General features: G+C 49.7%; 7 protein-coding genes across 7 annotated transcripts; 3 read left to right on the top strand and 4 right to left on the bottom strand.

Moving 5' to 3' along the window:
- Positions 1 to 1719: 1719 nt before the first annotated feature.
- Positions 1720 to 2092, top strand: LTR84_002953 (uncharacterized protein; the record flags this gene model as incomplete). The annotated part of the gene is made up of 2 exons (XM_064846553.1): positions 1720 to 1773; positions 1829 to 2092. 2 exons carry the CDS (start codon positions 1720 to 1722, stop codon positions 2090 to 2092), a joined length of 318 nt encoding a protein of 105 aa, XP_064706163.1.
- A 1969-nt stretch (positions 2093 to 4061) lies between these two features.
- On the bottom strand, positions 4062 to 6275 carry LTR84_002952 (uncharacterized protein; the record flags this gene model as incomplete). The annotated part of the gene is made up of 1 exon (XM_064846552.1): positions 4062 to 6275. The coding sequence occupies one exon, from the start codon at positions 6273 to 6275 to the stop codon at positions 4062 to 4064; it is 2214 nt and encodes a 737-aa protein (XP_064706162.1).
- A 412-nt stretch (positions 6276 to 6687) lies between these two features.
- Positions 6688 to 8480, bottom strand: LTR84_002951 (uncharacterized protein; the record flags this gene model as incomplete). The annotated part of the gene is made up of 2 exons (XM_064846551.1): positions 6688 to 6993; positions 7059 to 8480. 2 exons carry the CDS (start codon positions 8478 to 8480, stop codon positions 6688 to 6690), a joined length of 1728 nt encoding a protein of 575 aa, XP_064706161.1.
- Positions 8481 to 9122: 642 nt separating this feature from the next.
- On the bottom strand, positions 9123 to 10541 carry LTR84_002950 (uncharacterized protein; the record flags this gene model as incomplete). The annotated part of the gene is made up of 3 exons (XM_064846550.1): positions 9123 to 9529; positions 9586 to 9907; positions 9960 to 10541. 3 exons carry the CDS (start codon positions 10539 to 10541, stop codon positions 9123 to 9125), a joined length of 1311 nt encoding a protein of 436 aa, XP_064706160.1.
- A 2139-nt stretch (positions 10542 to 12680) lies between these two features.
- On the top strand, positions 12681 to 13365 carry LTR84_002949 (uncharacterized protein; the record flags this gene model as incomplete). The annotated part of the gene is made up of 2 exons (XM_064846549.1): positions 12681 to 12687; positions 12971 to 13365. 2 exons carry the CDS (start codon positions 12681 to 12683, stop codon positions 13363 to 13365), a joined length of 402 nt encoding a protein of 133 aa, XP_064706159.1.
- Positions 13366 to 13766: 401 nt separating this feature from the next.
- LTR84_002948 (uncharacterized protein) lies at positions 13767 to 14322 on the bottom strand (the record flags this gene model as incomplete). Its single annotated transcript, XM_064846548.1, has 2 exons — positions 13767 to 14106; positions 14318 to 14322. 2 exons carry the CDS (start codon positions 14320 to 14322, stop codon positions 13767 to 13769), a joined length of 345 nt encoding a protein of 114 aa, XP_064706158.1.
- A 748-nt stretch (positions 14323 to 15070) lies between these two features.
- On the top strand, positions 15071 to 16081 carry LTR84_002947 (uncharacterized protein; the record flags this gene model as incomplete). The annotated part of the gene is made up of 1 exon (XM_064846547.1): positions 15071 to 16081. One exon carries the CDS (start codon positions 15071 to 15073, stop codon positions 16079 to 16081), a length of 1011 nt encoding a protein of 336 aa, XP_064706157.1.
- Positions 16082 to 17409: the final 1328 nt, after the last annotated feature.

Raw genomic sequence — 17409 nt, 5'->3', positions numbered from 1 at the left:
TTATTCAATGTTGGCATGAGGAGGGCCACTTTCTCCACTCACTGGGGTCTTGAGGGGCAGCATGATCGCAGTCTCGTAGAAAGTCTTGATATCAATGCTTCCAACAATTTCTTTAAATGCTGTGGAGATGTCTGCCAGAATCCGAGAACTTAATGAAAGATCGGCGAGTAAGCCTTGCTGGATTGGCTTGTGGAAAGAGCTTGCATTGATGAAGTTGCCAACAACGGTTGCCCATGATGCGACACGCGAACCACGATGTGGACAGCCCTAGAAGTCCCTGAGCAAGTATACTGCAGCTTTTTGTACTAGGAGACCCACGAAAAATAATATGGTGGAAGTTTTCTCGTATATGTTGGTGTAAAATGGCAAAGATTGAGCCAAGAGAAGAGCCTGTTCTTATTTCAGCTCTCCATTGAAGGTGGAGGATATTAACATACCTTTTTGCACACTATGCCTCCCAACGAATGGCATATGAACAAGATCGGATGATTCATTTCCTAGACCAAATGGGTAAGAGGAACAACAGAAAGTCTGGGGGCGTATACCTCGGCCGACCAGCGTTTATTCCGCAGACGATTGAGCAAATCAAGAGAAAAATCTTTGATATCGGCCGTTGAAGGACTGAAAGCCCATCTGGAATCGTATCCGAAAGTCATAACCCTCGCACTTGGGATTACTTGGGGGATGAAGTCTCGAGGCCACATCACCCTATTGTCAGCCGTCCAAGTGGTGTACGCATCGCCACCTAAGCCATGAACGATAATAATGCTAGTCATCATGTCAGAAGACAAGAACTTGGAGAACTCTACAAGGTGACATACTCCAGATCCCAGGTCCCACCTGGTGGAGGGAACAGGACAAACAGCCCATGGCGCTCAGGATCGCCTTTGTTGGACGGCGATTTGTTTTTGAACATACTGCCATCGAAGCGTTGGAAATCAGGAAGAGCTTCAAGAGACAGATGTAGCCTCGGTAGCAACAAGCAACCTGCTAATGGACTGCGCTTCGACTTGCGTTCCCTGACATGTGTGAAGTCAGGCTGCAGAGCCCGGCGGAAATCCAGTGACAGCACAGATAGCGGAGGAAACAAAACTGGAATTTTTGTGGTTGGCAAGGCTACGCACGAGGGACTGATTGCACAAACCCTAAGTAGGATCTGCAGGCGATGGCTGTGTCAGCATCTTGCCTCCACCAGAAGTACGAGGACATTTCTTGTGAGATGTCTGGTGGTCGGTTAATGGGCTGAGAATTGCAGTGACTGGGAGCTGGGAGTGGGCCCGGTAGCAACCTGTCCCGACAAATGCGTTCTCACGCAACACGTGTAACGCAGCTAACTAGACCATTAGTCCGCCTTCAATTCGTTTGTGGGGTGTGCAGTGGTGATACCATTTTCTCTACTTAATGAAAATGAATCCGGTGGGTCCTGTCCCCGAGCACGCATTAGTTTCACGTGCTCACGCGTCTCAGCAGACGCGAATACGCGTAAAGTGAGTGTGCAGCTGCCTCACACCCCCAAGTGCCCCTCACTGCTGCCTGCCTGAGGCAGCGAGGGATACGAGCAGGAGAGGGTATCTACCTAGGTACTTATTAGATAGAGTGACTCTGGACCTTGCTTAGCTTCTTCACTACCAGTCTTTCAAGAACGTTTTCTTCTGAAAGCCCATAGTTTCCTCTACTGATATCTTGTCTGGAGACCAAAAATCGTTCAAAGAAGCAATCATGTCGGGCAACGATAAAGGTTACAATGTCACCAGCTCTGGCACGAACAGCCAAGTACGTTGACACCACATCCTCGACCCCTCTTGACTCTTGCTCACTCGATTTATAGGGCAATCATTATTGCTCCCGGGACTATGGTTCAAGTGCCACAAACTCGAACGCTTACCACTATTCCAATACGTTCGTTATGCCCCAGAAAGCTGCCTTTTCTCTTATTACGACCTCCGAAGATCCAAGCACTGACCTTCTCTCTTGTCCTCTTAGAAATGGAAGCTACTACTACAGTAACCCCAATGGTTCTACCTACTACAACAATGGAAGCGGTGGTAGCTCCTCTACTGCTCCCAGTGGCGGCAATAGCGGGAAGAAATGAAGTGAATATTTCTGGAAGCACATACAGACGTCGTCAGCGATGATCAGCACCACTACCGTTGCTCTTCCATCGAAACATGAGTTCTGATGTGCCTTCCCTGACTTCGATACAAGCACATCACTGATCTGCTAGCTAGTGGCTTTATGACTGGAGATCTGAGTCTCTCTTAGGGATTCTCTGCATCGCCATACAATTCATGAATAAACATACACATTGTTCAAGGTGGTTGTAGGTCGAAAATCGCAAATGAGACACAAGGATTCATTATTGAACGCCCACTCCATGAAGAAGAAGTTGTAACTCAGTACCCGTGGTCGTGCGAATTACAGTTTCATGTGTTCGCAGATGGTTGAGCCTGCGGTCTTCTCCGGTTCTGCCCCATGGTGGACTCATCGACCATGACCGTTCACGCCTGTCTATGCATGGTTAGGCTTAAAGGCTAAACGCCAGAGCGAGCATCCATCAAAACGCGCTGACCTCGAAAAGTGATCTGAAGTTTCCTTGATCCTCATCAAGTCCGAGGGTAAGTCAAGAAAACACGCTCATAGAACCTCCAACAAGTCTGATGGATCTATGTTTCGTAGGTCAAATCTCGATGCCGAAACAAAATTTCACATTCTTCGCAACACAACCGAGCTAAACCCCATCCGAAGGCGACAGGTCAGGGCTGAAGAGAGAGGGCGCAGTCGGCATGGGAATCCCTTGCTGCAAGGGTCCGTCTTTTGTCACTGCGCCTTCCTCAATAGCCCTGCACACGCCCACTGAGGGACCAAGAAGAACAGAGATCGAAGGGATGCAGCCTTCCGAGACTCGTGTCTTTCTTGACCTTTGAAGAAAAAGGATTTGTGCCCGCGATATCGAAGGAGATGGCTGTTTAAAGAACAAAGCACTCTACCGCCCGTGGCTATTTCTCTGACCACCCACCATGGTCTCCCGCCCTTCGTCCCTTCACCCTCGATCCTCACCTCTGAATGACCCATTTTCCCTTTCGAACGACGAGACGGCAACACGGTTCCGAATTGTTCATTGTCGAATGACATTTCGCGCTCGTGCGCCATCATCCGTCGAGAGCACCCGCCCGCTCGTGATGAACCTCAGTTCCCCGCTCTATTTCTATTTCTACGGCCCTGAAATATTGCGATCCTGATGTCCGCATGAGTTGGAAGTGCCCGATTTGAAAGAGCTTGGGAAATTCATGGCTGAACGGGTGAAGAGTGAAATATTTTTGTCAAAGGCAGAACTGAGAAAGAGTCATGGGCTGTCTGTGGTGTTGAGTTCATTTCACTCGACTCTTCTGTTTGCTGGTGCCTGTCCTTTTTCTTTCAGAAGGAGCAAGAAGATTCTGGTGGCTATGAAGAGAAACTACGCACACCTCTATCCGAGGCGCCGACCCTGTCAAGGTTGTGCTTCATGCGCTCAGACCGCCTGTGGTCGAGTTCTGCTTCCGAGCAGAGTTTCAACCCGTTCGGTCAACGCTGCCTGTGACGATGGATGATATTATTTTCAACCTGAGCCGCCCCAAAGATCAGCTCTTCGTCGCTTCGGATGGCATTTGCGGGCCATGGCGGGTCTGCATCACTCTTCATCTTTGATCCATCGAGAGAGATTGACAAGGGAGAAAAGTGAATCGCTTAGACCCAGAACCAGCAACAAGAAAAGGAACATGATCACCCGATGAAGATTCGAAGTCCGAAAAGCCAAAGTTGAGACAGCCGAGCCTTTTGGACAATGTGCCTTTCTCTGAAACATGGGAGTGGTCATTGTTATTGGCATCTGGCAGTCGCTGTTAACGTTGAGAGCTGCTCTGAGGGTCATAATCATGTTCTTTCTCGATAGTCTCATGTACCTAGTCATCATCAGACTGCACCACAATCTATTTATCATTCCTCTAAAAAGGGAATCTTTCTGACTACTCTAACAGATCCTCCTCCTCCCAAACAGGCTCGTCAGCCCATATCAATCTCTTGGTTTAAATTTTTCCTTCCTCAGCGATCTCCACCCCAGGACAAAGCCTCAGGCACTGTAGCAAATCCTCGACCTTGACTTTGGCGAATCCCTGTTGTACATCGTCCATCCCGATGCCCACAATGACTTCGTCACCCAGATATCCCATGCCCAGACGCGACATGTACTCGACGTCGTCTTCATCATCTTCACCCAAACCCGCCGACTGTGGTTTCCACGCCCACGTGAGACTAGGCGTGTACGTGAAATAACTTGCTTGATTATTGTCGCCATCGGACAAATAATCAGTTCTGCGGCCATCGGTCTCTTCAGCACCACTCCCAGACCCTGCTCCGTGTCCGGGTCCACGACCTTCCGATCGGACTTTCCTCCCAACATCATCCTGCAGCGTCCAATTGCCCCACTTCTTCTCATTCTCATTATGCAATGTCCGCTCAGGAGCAGCAGCAGGCCAGTTCTCCGCCACGGACCACGGGCGCGCCCACTCCTCACGCATCAACAGCGGGAAGCGACTCACGCCGAGCATTTTGAACGGCTTCCTGCTCTCCCAGAGCAGCATGTAGCGCTCGTACCGCAACGGCAGATCAATAGCATTGCTGAACTTGCGGTGCACGACCGCGAAATGCAGCGATCTGCCGTCGTCGACCGCGTCTTCCTCGTCGCACTGGCCCCTACGAGCCTCGGCGCGCGTGCACAGCAGTAGCCGCAGTGCGTTCGAGCCTTGGTGCCAGTGGCCCCGGTTTCCGAGCTTGTCGCGTCCGTGGGCGTCGGTGAAGCAGGCCTGTTCGTGCGGAGACGTCAGGTTGCGCGTCGTGAAGCCGTTGCCTGTAAGTTTGGCGAATGTGCGGCCTCCTCGATGCTTTCCCTTTCCATCAGCATTGGGTTCGATGATTGTATCATTATGAGTTTGTGCCCATGTTCGCTTGCCCAAAGTCTGATTCATGCTGATTTCTTCACGTGGGGTATTGCTGCCCATCATGTCGTATTGGACGTAAGCCTCCTCATGATTCGGAAACCACATGACCCAATTCTTCTCGACAAGCGCACGACTCGATCTTGGATTGCGCGTGATCTCCGTGAGATGAGGATAACTCATCAACATTGTACCTGCGCTACCACTGACCCCATCATGCAAATTCTGACCTGCGCGATGATGATCGCCATCTCGTCCTCCCCGGCCCTGCCGCCGAGGCTTCAACACAGCAGCCAGATCAGGAAACACGCGTCTCAGATCCACGACCCATAACCCCACACAGCCGTAGCGACTAGCGCTGTTGACGAGGATCAACGGCTCGCCTTTCCCACTCCAAAAAACCCGTGGGTCGTGGAACCCAGGAATATCTGGGAACGCGAGCCACGCTGCATCGCAGTGCTCGGCCGGTGTGGACGGGATGTTGATCTTGACAGGCTCCGTGATGCAGCGCATGCCGCCGTGGGCGCCGAGTATTGAGCTGTCTTGCGCGGTGCATGGTCTTGTGTCGGGTGGGAGGATCTTGCTGGCCGGCTTGGGACTCGAAGTGTTTGATGTCGAAGCTGCAGGAGATCTCTGGTTGAGGTGGTGATCGGGTAGACAGATGTCCGCGAGGCAGATGTGTGACTCCTGATGGAAGCCGGTGGTGACAAGGCGAGAGACGAGCACGTACTTCGCGCTAGCCGTGGTGCCACCGGACGTAGACCAGTGAGGCAGTGGGATGATGGCTGGGTTGAAAAAGCGACTGTTTGGATCATGGGATGTCGACGACAACGCAAGTGTCAAGTTGATGTTGTGGATTTTAGCAGAAAGACGCAGATGTGAGGTATATGTATTAACGGCATTCGAATCACAGGTGAGGAAGGGTTTTAGCCGAGGATGCGCGGCTGGGAAGAAGACTTCTTGCTCCTGGTGATGGGTTTGGGATAGGGTCTGCTGCGCCAACGATACATCTGAAAAAGTCAATTCGTTGTAGACGGCGGCCCACAAGGCTTGCTCAGAGTCGGGTTGAATATGGCCGCCACTATAGTCGTAAGCGCCAAAGACATCTTCAGACCGCGTCTGGTTCCGACCTGGTAGAATGTGCACTCCGCGGGTGACATATCTCTGCAACGCAGCTTGCCACAGGTTCGTCCGGGACCAGGATGGCTGGTGCTCGTATTGGATGAAGAGGTGGGTAAGTATGAGCACGATCAGCACGACGAGTGCTGGTAAGATGAACCGCCGCGCTGATGGGATGTAGAACATGTTTGACTTGATATGAGGGTGATGGAAAGAAAGGTGTGAGAACAAGTGAAGAAGACGAGGGGCGATGTGTAGGACGATGTCCGTTGTGGGTGAAGCATGCTCAGCAGAACTGGTCAGCTTCCATTATCCTGTAGTAGTTGAGTACGGCGGGCGACAGGATGGAAAATAAGGCATGCCCTGGGTGCCTGAGATGCTAGTTTCTGGTGGTTGTTTTGCTCTTGTTTAATTCTTCATGGACATTTCATGGGCGGTGCACTGTATTCCCAATTCCTTCTGCCATTTCGAAACGACCAGCTTCGAATCGATAGTAATCTTCCAGAAGTGCGTAAACCCAGACCTCTTTCTGCCTAATCCTGTAAACGTGTTTTATCTTGGCCCCTTATTGTCCCAAATGCCGTTGGAGATTTTCTTACTATACCTCTTCCTCTTCGTCAGACTTGTCACTCGCGTCATCGTCATCCTCATTATCATCATCCGTCTCCCATCCTGCCGCCTCAAGGTTGGATGATCTTACACCAAAACTCAAGGCAAACCCTAGACAGGCGATGCCTCCGAACAAACCAAAAGCCAGCGCCTCACCCTTTGGTTCTACTCGGGTGGCAAGGGAGAAAAGACCACCAGACACAAAAGGACCTACGGCGCGTCCAGCCGCCGATAGTGTTTGTGCTAATCCGTTCAACGTTCCCAGAACATTGTGGTTTGGTGCAGAATTCGTGATCTAACAATCGAATTAGTAGCTGATATCAAACCCCTTGGTTGAGGTATGGGGAGTGGAGGAAGTACCAATAACAAAGCACTCGTCAAGCCTCCGACTGCCGCAACAGTCTTGACGAGTAGAACAATGCAAACCTCAAACCACAGCCAGGCTTTCCCGTATGATATCGCCCACTTGCCTTGACCAGGTTCTTTGTACCCAACCCAGGGCATCAGAACATAGGCAATCACAAACCCACCAAATCCCGCCCTGTAGGCCCATCTATTGCCCACCTTATCCCTCAGCTTTCCAAACAGACCAACCTGAAAAAGAATCGTCACCAGTCCGGCAAAAGCGAGAGAAAGTCCTATCTCATCCGGTGCCAAATCACGGCCGGTAGGAGGAGCGGCTTGTGCGAAGATTGGAAAAAGTGAATTGAAGGATATGTTGGACAGTTGGAAGATGAGGTAGGTCAAAAGAAGCAATATGGTATCGCGGTTCAGTACGTCACTGCTCTTCAGTTCCTGTGAAGCGTGAAAGAATGTGGGCGGCTCAGCATTGCTATCACTATCATCGTCATCTGAAGCGTCAAGTATGCCATTACCGTGGCTTTCGTCACCATGATGAGAAGGTGTGTTTTTGCGTCGAAGGTAGGATGGTCTGCTTGAACTGGAGAACTCCCACAGCCAGGTGAAGAGGTTTCGTACGCGTTTACCCAAAGGTGCCTGGTATTGTGCCTCTTCCAAGCTCTCCTCTAGAAAAATGGTGGTCAAGACCAGGTCCACGACAAGGACTGCTGCCGAAAGCAAATTCGGCAGTAGATAGGGATATGGGTTGGGCTTCGACTTGTTGAACGGATTGTTCTCAAACACAAGTAAGCCACCGATAATTGGTCCGGTAATACCCCCGAGGCCGTATAACACTGGTAGATAGGTGAATGCTTGTGACTGATTACTGCGATCAGTGATTTCTCCCAGACATGTAGATACAACTCCCTGATTTCCGTTCAACAGCCCCATCAATGCCTGTACCAAGACGGCTTGCCACAGAGTCCTGCAGAACCCAAAGGCAACAAAACAGGCCGCAGTGAAAAATGTCCCCATTAATATGACCGGCTTTCTGCCTATATGATCTGACAACCATCCCCAGAAGAAATTGGTGGCTAGTTGGGCCAGCGCAAACGCGGATGCGATGGTGCCCACGTAAACACCAACTTGTCCCGGATTGACTTCTGGAAAGGTCGATGCCATAGCAGGCAGATAGGGACTGATGGAGTTGAGGGCCGTCTGTTCACACAACGCTATAATGGCCAAAATAGCCATCTGCTTTTTAGGGAGAGGAGAGGCATGTTGATTGTCGGGGTTCTGGGAATGGAGGTCATGGGTGGAGGAGTTTGAGGATTCGGACAATGGTTGTCCTCGTGATTTAGGCGGCGAGATACCACCAAATGTTTGATAGTGAGGTGTAGAAGACTTTCGACGCAAGAGTGGTCCTTGATCAGATGGTTTCATGGCTGGCGCATCAAGAGCTCATCTGCGGGAAACGTGGGGTTGGATCTGTAGCGACAGCGAGCTCTCGGCTATGATAGTGAAGACATACGGATTGACTGAATAGAGAAGTGTAGTAATTACAAGGCGAGATCAAGATTTGATTGACGATGAGAATGTGGTTAAGTTTGAGCTTCACGGTGTCGGTGTCGTGGCGGTTGAGTGCGCAGTGCAGAAAATCTTCTTTCCAGGAACACGGCCAACCTGTGAAATGCAGTCAAGGAAGGTGCATAGCATATCCCACGCTCCAAGTCGTACCTTCCACCCGCGATGTGCGCTAGGACCATACTGAATGACGTCCTCAATTGACCTCCGCACTAGGAGCCTAACTCCCACACGGCATGTGACGTCTCCCACGCCCGGATGTGCCCACGCGTTCATCCGAGGCCGTGTCTCTCCCTCTTGGGTGCCTCTCCAAAGGGAGCTCAAACGGATAAGAATCAACTAACGAGTAATTGAGACCAGTATCTCAGAACATCAACTCCTGGGACACGAAATCATTGATCAAGAGCTTTGAATCTATCTACTCCTTGCTGGGTCCACAGCTCGTAAATTATGTACACTTGTTCCCATTGTCATTGCCATCCAGGCACACTCCAAGTTCTCTCAATCTGCACCAACGGGTGCCAATTGTGCTACACTATCCACTGCCCCTTTCTCAGGAGCTCTCTCCGTTTGCTTTGTGTTGTAGTGCTGGGTAAAGTCGTACGAGAGCGCAAATGGACCATGCATAAACTCTATCTGGGCCTTGTCATCGTCTTTAATCCTGTTGAGCATCTTCAAGAACTCGTCCGTCTCAAGTGCCTTTTCTGGATCCTGACTGAATAGTCGAGTAACATTGTCCGTTGACACAGGGTCCGTCACGGTTTGAAATTTCTCTCGGCGGACATCCGAATACTTATCCAGAATGCTATCGTCTGCTTTCCCTTCGTAAATGCCAATCAGGCAATCGGAGAGGCCACCAACATCAACGATGCCACCTGTCAATCCTAGACCACCAAAAGGGTTGCAAACTGCGCTTTGAGTTAGCACTCATACCTTTCGGTTGAAGACACGATCCAAGACTCACTGTGCGCGGCGTCTGCGGCGAGCAAAAACCTCCCAACATGCAAACTTTTGGCCAAGCGTTGATGAATTTTATATGGACTGATGGCAGAAAGCTCGTAATCACCAGGCTTTGGATGGCCAGGCAGCATGGCTTCGAATTTCATTGGTTGTCGTGCAATATATTCTTCGTTTGTCAAACCTGTGATTTCTCCGTACGACACTCGCCAATTGCTCAATTTGGTCGGGTCGGGATTCTTGGTCAACCGAGCTACCATATGCCAATGCTCTGGGTGAATGAAAAATTGCACATCCTCATAACCGAATTTTTCAAACGGGTAGGCAACCTAGGAAATGTTTAGAGGCTCAACGTGTAACTCCCAGATTTTGCATTCTTACATTGGTGGCCACAATTTGCTTATCCCAGGTGTAACCAGGAAAGCTTTCTCTATCGGGGTACAGGCGTCTGCGAACCACGGAAGAAGCTCCATCACATCCCACGATATAGGTCGCTTCCAGGCGCTTCTCACCTTCGGGCGTTTCGACTTGAACCCACGCTTTCTCTTCGTCCTGGCCTATGTCGAGGACCTTATGATTGAAAGACACTTTCACCGAAGGCTCGGCGGTGGCATGTCGGTAGAGAAGCCGATCAAGCTGAGCAAGTGGCATACACGCCAACCGATCCGGATTATCTTTCATAAGCGAGTTGTTGAATCCAGCAAGATAGGTACCATCGAGCTTTCTCCAGCACATGATAACCGGGTCGAATCCATCCTTTCGGATCTCATCGATCACTCCTGCGCGTCGTAGCTCATACGCTGCGGGAGGACCGTAGTACGCCGCTCGTGGCGAATCGTCTAACTCACTCGATCCCTCCAGAACATGGACTGGAATCCCCTTCTTCCCAAGGTTGAGGGCGAGAAGAAGTCCTGAAGGGCCAGCGCCAACAATAATAACCCACGGTTTCTCTGAAGATGCCATAGCTACAGACCTTGGAATCCGTGGTGACAGCCAAACGCAATATGTTGCGGAGAGAATCAAGATGGATCGATATCTCGCAGATTCGAATGAAACATCTGTGTTATATTCGATGTCCTGGTCCCATTTGAGCCCCGCGTTTAGAGCCAGAACATCGTGGTCAGTTGTGGCAACGCCACTGAAGGGATGGCCAGCTAGTGCATCTTGCTAGTAACATGTGGACATCCCGGGTGTGGAGCAGTATCAATGCTGGAATGTCGAGCTGTGTGGGGCTTCACGAGCACCGTCTTTAAAGAAGCAAGATCGATCCCCTTCGTCAAGTCAAAATAGAGGAAACAGGTAGCATGTTGCGCATGTCGTTCTCGTTCGGAAGCATCTGAGCAAAATTTCCAAGGGATGAAAAGTTGATATCGATGTGAATGGAATTCCAGAGTCGTGCAGCCAGCATAGAAAATTTCTTTTAATCACGCCGCCTGCGGGGCTTATGGATTGGGCCATGCCTAACTACCCAGGTATCTAAGTACACATTAAAGTAACCTGGGACTCGGTGCCGTGATGATGAACGGATACCTCCCCAGGTACTGAGGTACATTCCGGGGCAACAAGACTAGAGAGACAGAGAGCCTCGGGCCAAGGGGGCTGCTTAGGGGATCAAGGACACTAAGGCCTACAGAGAGTTGGATCTACCGCTACTCTCTTTCAACCTCCACCTCTCCGCAAGTTCGCAACACCTCTTACAATCTTCATAGGCCATCATCCTTCATAGTACCTTTGAGTAACAGCGTAAGATATTCTCGGAAGGCAAAGCAAAAATAACACTATTATTGATCAACCGTCCCCGCGCTGAGCGATCAGTCTGACGTCGTATTCGTATCTTGTTATTACACTTACATCGCGGCAGTTGTTCTGTAATTGTCCATGAAACGGCACACCCCGGTATTCATATTTACCGGCGCATCACCCCCGCCCAGTCGATCGAAATATGCAACAGCCACATGAAATGGCAAAGCAGAATATATGAAAGTCCCAAGAGGGCCCAACGTGAGTATATGCCTGAAATCTGTGCCGCCACGAACGCTTGATACTTCGTACAGTACGGTCATTGATCAAGATCCTCTGCACTGAATGGCTCGATCCGTGACTTTTCGCTGAACGTCGACACCGTGAATAGCTGTGACGTCTCTGAAGGGATGAAGGTGGTCATCATAGGGGCGGGCTTGGGAGGCCTGGCTTGTGCGCTCGCCTGTCGTCGCGAAGGAATTGAGGTAGTCGTGCTCGAGCGAGCATCTGAAATTCTGCCTGTACGACTCCTTGCCTGAATTATAACCTCGCAAATGTATCGCGTTACTGAAACTGAGCACAATCTAGGTAGGAGCCGGCATTCAAATCCCACCAAATGGAGCTCGAGTGTGTCGTTCACTCGGAATCTTGGAGAAGATCCAACAAGAGGCAACAACTCTGGCGCAGATTTTCGTTCGGCGGTACTCCAATGGTCAAGTCCTTCAAGAGAGATCTCTGGGTGATCGATGCGTGGAGAAATACGGTGCCCCTTGGCTGTGAGTATCTTCTCATTCGCCTCTTCTATGACAGTTTCTCTGACAATGATGTGCCAAAAGTGTTCTTCACCGAGCGGATTATGTCAGGATTGTGCTCGAGGAGGCCACCGCGGCAGGGGCACAAATTATCCTGGGTGCAAATATGATCGATCTCGATTTTGACGCGCCGCATGTGGTCCTTGGTGATGGCAGGACCATGAAGGCCGACGTTATCGTAGGTGCCGATGGTGAGATGACCCATTCACGCTTCCATAACAATACAGTTAACATTCTGCAGGGCTATGGTCGACAACCAGAGAAGAGCTTCTCGGGACACCGTCACCACCGGTCGAGACGGGTGACTTGGCCTACAGGGCCACTTTCTCCAGAGCGGAACTGTTGAAATTGAATAATGCGCATGTGGCAAAAATATGCTCAGCCCAAGCTGTCAACATCTGGTTTGGTCCAGATAAACATGCTGTATTCTACCCGGTTCATAGCGGGCAAACGTTCAATCTTGTGCTCCTACGCCCCGACAACATACCGCCATCCGCACGGACGGTACAGGCCGATATCGATGAGATGCGGGACACTTTCGATGGTTGGGATGATACGTAAGTCTTCTTTCCCGAACCCATTTCTCAGAGCCTCGGTTCCGCGTCATCATTGGTCAATAACTAATGACCACACATCGTTGTTCAACGCAGGCTAAAGAAGATTATCTCTTGTGTTTCATCCGCGCTAAAATGGAAACTGTGCCACCATGAAGAACTCCGAACATGGACAAAGGTGGGAAAGAAAGAACCATACAGCAGCCAAGCCACAATATCACTAATAATGAACAGGGTAGCGTAACATTGTTGGGTGACGCCTGCCATCCCACTCTCCCATATCAAGCCCAAGGAGCCGCCATGGCTGTCGAGGACGGTGCTGTTCTCGGTAGACTACTGGGACTATTCCAATCCACATCAGCTGTTGGTATGACTGTCACCGATGTACTCAAATTATATGAAAGCCTGAGGAAGTCTCGTACCACGACTAGCGTTCAAGGCGCCATGAGTAACAGGAAGATGTACCATATGTTGGATGGTTCTGAGCAAGTCGAACGTGACGCTGAACTCCAGAAGGCCGATTATAGCAAGCCGAGCATTTTCAGGTGGCTTGATCCCGAGTACAATAAGGATATGCTAGGCTTCGACGTGGTTATGGATAGTGAAAAGGCATTTGAAGCTCTTGAGTTGTTAGTCTCAGAGCAGGAAATTACTCCCTCCATCCCCAATTCGAATCTCTAGATCTGGGTAGATGGCAGCTCATGTGATGTTCCAACGGCAACGTTTTACCAATTTAGCGCAACCTATTCATCCTCAGAGAACATTCCACCACCCTAAAGCACTGAAGCACTGAAGCACTGAAGCACTGAAGCACTGAAGCACTGAAGCACTGAAGCACTGAAGCACTAAAGTAATACATTCCCTTGGACCGCTGGGATCTATTTGTAGTCGGAGTCAGTCTCTTAGAGCATCGTCGTTCTGAATGCCATGGGTCGCCCTGCTGCTCAATGCCTCGCAATCAACTTCTGGGCCAGAGAAGATTGTGCCACCACAGTCGCAGTCTCTTCCCATACACATACAAGGGAATGGTGAAGCAACAGAGTGCTAGTTGGATACCCCCAACTCTGCAACGCTATCAGCAGTCATCTTCCCTGCGACAAGAGCCGGGATATTGGAGACTGGTACATCATGACTAATACTGCTGTACGTATCCCCCGTCCGTGGACAAAGTAGAGATCGCCAATGGAAGCATATGCCACACTTCCAAAGGTCGCCATGCTTAGGCCTTGGATCATGCGTGCTTCTAGAAATGAATTGTGAAATGTTGCGGCGGCTGCCCAGATGACACCGATCAAAGCGCAGACCATGGAGAAGATGAGACCAGGCCGCATACCATATTTTCGAGTGCGTGGAGCAATAAAATAGCCGATCGCACCAGTGATCAACAGGTAATAGCCGCTCAAGTAAGAGAATTTGGTTGAACTCGGCGAAAAACGGTACAGCGATCGGGCTGAGTGCAGGACCAAATCTAGGCATTGAAGTCAGGGAACCATTCGTGAGCGATAAGGAGCCTACAAGGAACGGATCCCCCAATAGCTAGAGAGTTGTTAGTCTGGGTGCTGGAATTCAAGTAATTTGGATACATGTCAAATACGAGAGTGCTATTGAGAGTCACTTACTAACAATTACGCACCACATCATGAGAACAAGAAGACTGTCGCGGGCCCACAGCGGCCAGTTCTACAAACACGTGAGTTTCATTTGAGTCGAATGGCACAGCCGGCCACCAACCAAAGGATCGTTAGGATCATCCAACGGCTGAGGGACAAGAGCGATGTGGCTATTTCGGCCCGTTTCTTTCATCAATATACCCGAGTTATCTGCGATGATCTGCTTATGTACATCAAGTAAAGAGGTGCCAGGGACATTGGCATTGGGATCTCCGGGCTCAAGAATGCCGAATACCATTTTCGTGATAGAAAGATATCCAAGGTCAGGCTGTAAGATTCAACCGCTTGCGGTTCGTGTGCCAAAAGATGTCTACCTTGCAGATCTTACACCCTTACAGGTCTCCCAATATGGCTTCTAACATGATCTGCTCATTGTGGTTGGGGACTCTGATGAGGGGCGAATCGCGGTCAGGAGCCGTAGCCTTGTATGATGGGGCTCCTTCCCACATTAGAGATTTCGTTCATAATTGGCCTGCAGAAAACATCGGAAACACCCCACCCGGGTACTGCGGGGGCGATTTGTACTCCAACCACACCCAACATCAAAGCTAACAAGGAGACTGAAAACTCTAGAGCGTTGGCATGTCACGGGGTTAGGGGAAGGGGTAAAGTCCTTTTGATGGATCGTTAACTCTCCCTTGTCACTATAACGTCCACACGGCTGTTTCTTCCCTTGAACTTATTCGAGCAGCATCTCAACAGGCACAAAGTCGAAAATGGATCGTCAAGGAAAGCCTGTGACTTTCACAAGTCCCCTGGGCACACAATATGATTGCACGTTCATTTCCGATCCCCGCCAGAATAAGGAGCTCGGAGCCCGTCTGAAAGACAAGAACATCTTGATAGCTGGAGCTGGACGTGGTGTTGGTAGAGCTGCCTCAGAGTTCTTCGCCCATACAGAAGCGAAATCTCTCAGTCTTATGGCACTAGAGACAGAAGAGGTAGAAGAAACCGCTCAGCTATGCAATAAAATCAACCCCAGCCTTCGAATCAAAACTGCTGGATTTAATGTCATGAATTACAGCTTAGTGGAGAAGTTCGTCCTAGAGACTATTCAGAAGTTCGGAAGGATTGATATTCTCTTCTTCAATGCTGGCCGCCCTCCTCAGTGGTTGGCTACCCACGAGTCCGACCCAGGAGTTTGGTGGGAAACACTGGCTGTCTCGATGCAAGGAGCTTTCCATTTTTCGAGAGCTGCTTTGCCATCGATGAGAGAACAAGGTGGGGGCAGGATCATCTTCACTTCAAGCAACGGTGCACATGCATCGCAAGGAATGGGAGGTTATATTGTGGGCAAACTGGGACAAGTTCGTCTGGCAGAGATTATTCATAATGAGAACAAAGATTGTGGGGTGACAGCGTTTGCATATCATCCCGGTACGATTGAGACACGGTTCTTCCACGACTTCAAAGATGCAGCTGAAGGAAACATCAAGGCCAAAAGTTACGTATCGAAGGACTTACCAGGAGAGCAAAAGTCAGCAATGATTGCCGTCAAGGCACTGGAAGCGAAAAAGTTTGCCACACCCCAAATGCCAGCAGGCTTGGTAATTGTGCTGGCAAGTGGGCAACTGGATTTCATGTCAGGCCGGTATCTGGATGCTTCGAAACGAATCGAAGATTATATTGCTGATGCAGATAGGATAGTCAAAGAAGACCTGCACAGGGTAAGATTAGTCGTTGACAAAGAGACTGACATATTTGTGCCAAAGAGTCAAGGCTATTAGGCCAATTTTTCTTCTCTGTGGATGGAGATCCATTCTTGCTCCCTACTTGCTAATTTGAGCATCTATGTGGATTTTACTTGATCCACGTAAATTTTGAACTAGGATGGATTCCAAAATTTTCGTGTAGGATTAAATATATTAATGTTATGTTAATTCCAGCAAGCTGTCTATTCTGAAGAAGCCTTTGGTTTCTCAATCTTGCCGAGAATATAGAAGGTAACAGAGAGAACTTGATGTTCTTATAAGCTGAGTCTGAATCATTTGCGTCTTGGATATCCCAAAGGACAGCCTTTGAAATCAATGAATTCCTCTGCCCCTACTATAAATTTTAACAAGACTCCCTCTGCGCAATTTATGTAACAGGAAAACACTAGACGCTTCCGCCTGCTTCATTGTCCTAGTGTTCTATGACTGCGACTGCGGTGCCACCATCGTTGGGCAAGCCGCCCAAGAAGTCCACTTTCAACTCGTATAGGCCTCGCAGGCCTTCCTCTCCTGCTGCGACGACGGTACTTATATCCTGCTCACAATCAAAATATCGACCTCTTAGGACTTTACCCTTGCCTGCAGCTAGGAAAGTGCATGTTTGAGCACACTGAGCAGGAGGGCATTTGAAGAGCTTATGGAATTGAGACCATTTCTCAGCCTCTTGAGGGTATGCTGCAGCAACATCCACATGGAATGGTACTAGCTAAGGTTAGAGCCCCTGGCTTGCAACCCGATGAGGAGCTTGAAGTGGGCAGGCGCTTTCAAGTAATTACTCACAAGAAGTTTGACTGAGCGTTGCTCCAGGATGGAGAGCATATACGTGAATACTATCACCAAATCCATCCATCTCAAGTTCCTTTTGTAAGCATGACACAGTTCGGATCAGTGCACCTTTACCTGTGCAATATGCACCTGCGAAAGGCATTGCCACAGTGCCTGCTCGAGAAGCGATGTTAATGATGCAACCTTGACGGCGCTGTCTCATGCCTGGCAGCACTTGGAAAATACATATCATAGCCTTCGGAGGACAGTCGTTAGCAATGCGAGACAGGAAGGAATTTGATTTTGCTTTTCTGATGTCTTCAGGAAGAACCCACCGACTTGAGATTTATTTCCACGCCGCTCCAAAATTGTTCGAAAGATTCCATTGCCATGGGCCGTCGTAAATTGGCCCCAACATTGTTCACCAAGATACTTGACACAGTCAGTCAGGACTTCTGAATCAATGCTTTGACGTGAGTATGACTCACTCCACTGAGCCCAAGTCTCTTTGAATCTTTTCGAATGTGCCTTCACAGGATTCAACACTCAACACGTTACAAGCATATGCTTGAGCCTTT

The sequence above is a fragment of the Exophiala bonariae genome (genome assembly GCF_035927105.1).
Source record: "Exophiala bonariae strain CCFEE 5792 chromosome Unknown scaffold_14, whole genome shotgun sequence".
Taxonomy (NCBI): Eukaryota; Fungi; Ascomycota; class Eurotiomycetes; order Chaetothyriales; family Herpotrichiellaceae; genus Exophiala; species Exophiala bonariae.
This window is presented reverse-complemented; position numbering and strand designations above follow the sequence as displayed.